This window comes from Helobdella robusta (assembly GCF_000326865.2).
Source record: "Helobdella robusta unplaced genomic scaffold HELROscaffold_10, whole genome shotgun sequence".
Lineage (NCBI taxonomy): Eukaryota > Metazoa > Annelida > Clitellata > Rhynchobdellida > Glossiphoniidae > Helobdella > Helobdella robusta.
In genome coordinates this window covers 2,248,341-2,256,219 of record NW_008703571.1, presented here as the reverse complement: position 1 = coordinate 2,256,219, position 7,879 = coordinate 2,248,341, and the positions used below count along the sequence as shown (strand labels likewise).

The window sequence follows — 7,879 nt, the reverse complement described above, 5'->3', positions numbered from 1 at the left end:
GAAATTGGAGATTAGTATTGAAAATCCCACCATTGAGGACATAAAAAGAACAAAAGTAAAAAATACACACGCAGCGAATATGAGAAAGTGGCGGTACGTCTGTATTTTTTCTCTGAGCAGTCAGGCTGGATTTTTGAGTGACCAAGGCAAATTTTGAATGACCGGCTGGACTCGATGGAGATTTAAAATTTTATCAATCAATTAATCACGATCAAAAAAATCATTTTATTAACCGGCAATTCTTCAATCGAATCTCTATTACTAACTCATATGACGACTCAACAAAATTCACGTGATGATCCTATGAGAGGACACCACACGACACAGCAATACACCACACCAAACGACGACACCGTACCACACAACGACCACACAACGCCACACAGCGACCACACGACACTAAACCACATGAAGAACACACGAAGAACACACTATACATACCACTGCACCACAGCCAACAACAACGCAACCACACCACACGACATAAACAGCTGTGAAGAACTTGAAGTTGGGGATGAGATGCAACGAGATAGACAGCGTGAGTTACTGTGAGAAAAGTCTCATATGCCACAGGTGTCAACCGTCACATCCGTATACCTGTGTTAGATGTAAGTTTTACGTGAACATGTGCGTGTGCGTGTGAGAGAGCTTGTGTTTAGAAAAAAGAGTGTGTATATTTGAATGTGTGTGTGTGTGTGTGTGGGGGGGGGGTGCGTGTGTATACGTACATGTCTATGTGTACGTGTAGCGGTGATGTACGTTATTTTGAGTGTTATTCCATTTTGAAATCATAATTTATTCATTTAGTTTACTTCAGTGTGTGAGTGCGTGCATTAATTGTTGCAACAGTTGCGAATCAGTGTTACTGTGTGGCCGTAGGAGCAATGCGTATATTTTAGCGTGTGTCTGAATGTTGAACTAGCTTGCAAGTAAATCATTTGACGCGTAGCAAATTAAGTACTACTTATAAATAAAAATGTGTCTTTGTACTCTTGCATATTTTATGTTTAGTTAATTATGTGGGTTCTGAAAAGAGGAGTGTAAAGAAAGACAAAAAATAAAGAACAATTGAGGTGAAGAGAAAAAAAGAAAAAGAGAGAGAGGGAAAGAGAAAGAGAGAGAAATGGGGAGAGAAACAGAAAAATAGAAAGAGGGAGAAAAATATGAAAAAGTTTTTTCTTTTCGCTTTTCACTTTCAAATTTTTTTTTATATATAAAACGAATAAAAATTGAAAGCGAAAGTGAAAATGTAAAAGAAAATGAATAAAAACCGCAATTTAAGAAAGTTGAGATCCTTTTCATGTCAATAAACCAAATTTATATAGGTATATATATATATAATTATCAATATTAATCCCAACCAAACATTAATCAAACTAATTGCATCCTGACTTATTTTGTGTTGATATTGTATTTGGGTATTTCAACATTTTATCAATTTGATTTAAATGTTTCAGGGTTTATTTATTTTTTGGTAAATTCTGTTCTTCTTTTTTTATGATATTAAATCCACGTTGTATATATTTTTAGTCGGAGCAAGGAGTTTCTTTCAAGGTCTTATTCTCATAAATAAGTTAATAAATATTTCTCCCAGGCGAGCAACAAACTTATGGTAGAAGGAACGTCATATATTAATTGCTCGTAGTCTCACTGTTGAGAAATAACATTCAGTGGAGCAGAGGTGCACAAACGTATGAGCAAACATATGCACACACATACACACGCACGCACACATACACACACACACGCACACACACACGCGTGCACATGTTATAGACGCACTTGGAAATGAGGATGAACAGAAAAAGCAGTCTCGATACGTTCTACTTGCTCCATCATAAAAGCCTTACGTGTTGATAAGCGTTTGAAACACCTGATGCCTTCCATTGATGATGATGTGATGACGACGACGAAGATGATCACGATGTGGATGATGATGATAATGATGACCGAGAAGATGAGGAAGCTGATGTTTATAAAACTGAAGATGATAACAAACACAATGATAATGAAAAAACTGGAGATGATTACGATGGCTGTAATGTTGGAATAATGAAAATGCAGATGACTACGATGATGAAGATCAAATAACGATGATGATTATATTATTGGCGGTGATGACAACCACATTAATTGTAATTATATTTATAATCAAGATATATTTTTAAAATAATTATAGCTATAATTATAAAATAATTATGTTTTCAATGAAAACAACTTTCTAAAATGTGATTAAGTTAACCAACTCGGTAGACACATTTTGATTTCGTTTAACATATTGCTTCTTTTGTTTTGTTTTGCATTAGCATTATTTTATTATTTCACTATATATATATATATATATATATAAATATTTTGGTAATAGACCATAATTTTTACAATATTCTATAAATTCTACCGAATGTTTGGCGTTAATATGTTTGTAGTTCGTTTTTTTAAATTTTAGTTTTGTTTGTAAACGAACTACAAACATATTAACGCCAAACATTCGGCAGAATTTATAGAATATTGTAAATATATATATATATATATATGTATATGCATCATGCATACACAGAATGGTGCCATTAAGGACCATATGGAACGGGTACATCATCAACCGCTTACGAGGAACATATTGGATCCCAACACAACGATCCTTGATTATGAACCCGATCCAGTTCGCCTTAAAATTAAAGAAGCCCTTCATATCAACAAGCATAAACCCTCACTCAATAAACAATATAACAGCTTTGATCACACTTTGCAATTGTTTTCTCAATATCACGATCTCACACTTACTGTTGCCATTGGGGTTGATCCACAGGATCTGCGTGTACCACAACGATATGAATATCATCCTACGTTGAATACATTTCAACCCATCAACACGCAGTTTGTTACCCAGCGTCATCCGACAACCGTCATCGCGTCGTTGGATGTATTATGTGATACCTAATACTTGATCTATACATAGATATGTATCTTGCATGTACATATATGTATTTATATTTAACTATGTATCCGTAGGTCTGATGTGGAAACTCGTATCACACATATTCAACCGCAATAGTTGTATTTACAACGCATACACAGCAATATTATATATCTGGCGCACATGTCATTCGTAATTAGTTTTCACTAACGTTTCTCAACCATGTTAAAACTTTTATAAAATTTCTATATTTTAATTATTTTACTAAACATTTTATTTAAATTACATCATTTTATTTATATAATCTACATAAACTTTAGTTATTATGATATTTACAACAAGGTTAATTTATTTCACAATTTAATACATATTTTATTTTCTATATTTTCACATTTTACATTAGGCATTTACTTTAATTAAATTATATGTTTAAACAATATTTAGGCTCTGAAGATGGCATTACGCCGAAACAGCGCTGTTAGCTTTATTCCAGTTTTAGATAAATATGAACTCAAACAATACCGCCTCGTTGAATGTCTTATATAGAAGTTAATTAATGCAAAATGGGCAAACAATTTCAATGAAATTTGCATATATATATATATATATATATATATATATATATATATATATATATATATATATATATATATATATACTAGAATAAAATAAATGACAATAATTTATAATGCAAATAATAATAAAATAATAATAATTGAATTCTCCCCACAATTAGTTTCTCCCCAGAGCCACTTTTCATACTTGAAGAGCGTAGCAGCCAGCGACCATTCGCAACACGGCCGGCCAGCCATCATCGCCACTGTCCCAACCACCATAATTATTATCATCATCATCACTCTATATAACCACGTGACGTCAAGTATCGTGACGTCATCGTCTGCGGATGACACGTGATCGGCTGTTGCTGCTCTCTGATTGGCTGGTGTACCATCGTGAAGGAGAGGATGGAGGGAATATGTATAATTATTTTTGTAACGCAGAGTATAATGATTAAATTGTCGTTGTTTGTTTGTTGTTGAAAATTTGTCTGATTATATCGTTTTATAATTTATGAAGTAAATTAATTTAATTTAATTTTTTGATTAATTTGAATGTTTGTTTAATGATGAAAAATATCAGTGATAATGTTTATAGATGTTAATAAACTGCAAAATTTGTACTAATGGAAATTTATATAGATATGTAAATATAATGATGTTGCTTTAATTTAACATATATTGAAACATTTCAATACTATCATTGTCTATATAATCATTATCATCATCATCATCATCATCGTCGTTGTCGTCATCACTATTATTATCATTTTTATCATCATCATCATCGTCGTCGTCATAATAATCATCGTCCCCATCAATAGTTATGTTAGACAAACAAACACATACATTTTTCTGATCATCACACACATTCACACACACACACACTCACGCACATACGCACGCAAAGAAAATACTTTAACCATTGTTACTTGAATAGGTAAGTATAAGTTAAAAATTACTGTTTTTACTGTTGTTCATGTATAATAATTGTTATACATATTTTTATACAGGTACAAACACTTTCATACTAAATTCAGACATATCAAAATTGTCACAAACAAGCACACATACGCGCGCACACACTACACACTTTCATTCAATACATTCACAATATACACACAAACAAGAAGTATGTGTAAGCATGTGAAAATTATCAAACAAGCACTGTATTGATTTTATGATTTAATTAAAGAAGCATTATTTTTTATGTGAGCTAAATAATTAGATTCATGAAATTTATTTTTTATTATTTGTTGTTTTTACAAAAAAAATTGCTTTTAAATAAAGTTGAAATAATCTACCCAGAAATTTCATTCAATTGAATATCAAAATGGGAAAAAACAATTTATGTAATAAAAGTTTTTATCCATCTAAGTTTCATAGCCAATCAAAAAAGGGACAAAGAGATCACATGATCATGAACGTGACCAATCAACGAAAAGAGATTAGCATGGAAGATAAAACGATAAGGTTTGATGAGGAGAAGGAAGATGAAGATGATGAAGATAATGATGAAGATGATAACGATGTGATGATGAAGACGATGTAGATGTGATTGTGATGATGGCAATGACGATTAAAATGACATCATTAACTGAAAAAAAATTATTTTACAATTTTGAAAAAAGGACTAATAGAATTTTGCAATTCTTAGAATTAAATTAATTTTCTACAAAAAGTGTTTTGTAATGAAAATTTTTTGATCTTTCGGGCATAAACAAATTGTTGTTATCATAAAAATTTTTGTTGCTATCGTCATCATTGTCAACACTGTCATCATCATTGTCATCATCATCGTCATCATCATCGTCATCATCATCGTCGTCCTCATCACTAATGTTCTCACAAAAATGGATGTCATCTTTTTTAAACGAGAAAAATTTTCACATTTTAATCAATCAATCATCACGCTTAAAAATTGCAAAACATATGAATGTACTTGTCATAAATTTGTATGAAAAGCAATAAATAAATTTATATATTTAGGGATGAAAATTCAGCCAAAGCTGGTAGAAACCAGAAGCTCATACGAGCTTGTATAGAAAATTACACATGTTCAGTGTAAGTTAGCTTCCTGTTTAATTTTTCGATTTTTCTAACGGTAGATCGTAAATCATTGTCAAGTTTCTTGAGTTCAAAACCAACATTTTTATTTATTATAAGTATGATAGAACAAAGAAGCTTTTTATCGGTCTTCCTATGTTCGAATTGATACGACGTGTACGTCACAGATTGCTCAAGTATGTTTAGTATATACTGTATCTCTACAATGTTAATTTTTTATATAACGTGAATACATAACGATCATCTAATTAGTTATTACAATTTTCAACTTTGTACAACATGACACTTTTACGTGTCAGCATTATTGATGGTTTCTCTGTTTTTAAATTTATTGGTGGGAAGGATTCCAATTGCCCGTTGTTGAATATTTATCATTTTTTAACTTTGTTCGGCTAGTCGTAAATTATAATGGATGTTATTGTAATGAAAAATTTCAATATTGTGGTCCAAAATTTGTTTAGTAAATTTAGTTTTGTGTTTCTCTTTCATGTGATTCCTTATAGAACCAGTTTGTACGTGCATCGTGAGTCTTCTCAATAACTTGGTCGTCATTATAACAATTTAGTTGGAATTATGGTGTCCACACCCACCTACATTACATTTGAACAAATATATTAGATGGCTATTATCCATTATCAATTCTGGCTTGCTAGTGCATTTGTTTTTCATCACAAGAGAATGCCACGTTCTTTGGTTGGAGTAATATATGAAATTATATATATATATATATGTATATATATATATATATATATATATATATATATATATATATATATATATATATATATATATATATTCTTTTCATACCTATATATATATGTATATAAATATATATATATATATATATATCCATAAAACACTGGCGAATAATCTTGAGCAAATTTTACCCAGAGGTTGAAAAGGAAAGAAAAATAATGTGGCTAATAAATAAATTGTTTCAAACAGGAGAAGCAATATGAAAGAAAATCCTAATAAAATATTTATCGTTCTGTGTGAAAATATATTTTTATTTACAAGGAATAAGTGGTTTTGTATATTCTGCTAATTATAATTGATATTAATTTATATAAATGAAGATTAATTTATTTGAGATCATTTATTTTTTTATGTAAATTAATAATATTCGAATAGTACGGTTTATATATTTTTTTTGCCTATAAAATGTAACTGAATCCATTTTTACATTATAATTTTTATTGGCACTAAACTTTTTGATAATAAGATATTAAGAAGTGAAAAACGAACGTTCTTAAAATTTAACGACTCTCATTGTTAATAGAAGAAAAAAAATTAACATTTAAAAAATGAAAATAATCTCAATGACGTCAAAATGACATCATAAATTATTCAATTTGAAAAAGAATTCGATAGCGCTATAATAAGAAAAGTTTCTTCGAACAAAAATAATGACCTTGACTTTGTAAACGGCATTAATAAGGTCGCCTGCCCTTGAAGAATAAATTAATAAATTATGCAAAACTTTTTTAACATAATAAATATTATAGTAAAATAAAATGTAACTTTGGGGTTAGTATATTTTTTTAATTATTTTTTCCAATGTTTACATCATCATAATAATAACACTCGTCTTCATCATTATGATCATTTTAATCATTGTAACCAACGGAAGAGATGTAATATGACGTCATTCTTGTCATTGTTATCACTATCACCATAGTCATTATCATTATTATTATATCATCATCATCGTCAACGTCATTAACAACAAATAACAACAACCATCCCAACAACGACAGCAATTACAACAAAAACAACACCAAAAACAACAACAAAAAAAACAACAATAATAATAATAACAACAAACAACAATAATAACAAAGCAGCAACAATAATAACAACTAAACAGGACAGCCAAAAGATCGGTCGCCAGAGATTATTAAAGTGCGAGAGCGCCAGAGAGCGTTAAAGTGGGAAATAAATAACCAATTAATACTGTTAATGTTGTTAACAGTAGTATTGATAGTATTATTATTATTATTATTATTAGTAGTAGTAGTATAGTAGTACTGATAGTATTATTATTATTATTATTATTATTAGTAGTAGTAGTATAGTAGTTGTTGTTGTTGTAATAGTACTATTAGTAGTAGTTGTAGTAGTAGCTGTACTAGTAGTAGTAGTTGTAGTAGTAATAACAGTAGTAATAGTAGTTACAGTAACAGTAGAAGTAGTAATTATACTAAAAACCGTACTAAGAAATTTTGTTAGTATAGTTGTAGTTATGTTGTAAAATCAACATTACGTGCCATTAATGTAAATGATCTTTGTTGTTATCACTGCATTTAATTACATTATCAAAAACAACAACAATAGCAGCACT

At 30.0% G+C, this 7,879-nt stretch overlaps 1 protein-coding gene across 1 annotated transcript; it reads left to right on the top strand.

Moving 5' to 3' along the window:
• Positions 1-270: 270 nt before the first annotated feature.
• HELRODRAFT_166686 (hypothetical protein) lies at positions 271-2,938 on the top strand (the record flags this gene model as incomplete). The annotated part of the gene is made up of 3 exons (XM_009011910.1): positions 271-538; positions 1,916-2,043; positions 2,558-2,938. 3 exons carry the CDS (start codon positions 271-273, stop codon positions 2,936-2,938), a joined length of 777 nt encoding a protein of 258 aa, XP_009010158.1.
• Positions 2,939-7,879: the final 4,941 nt, after the last annotated feature.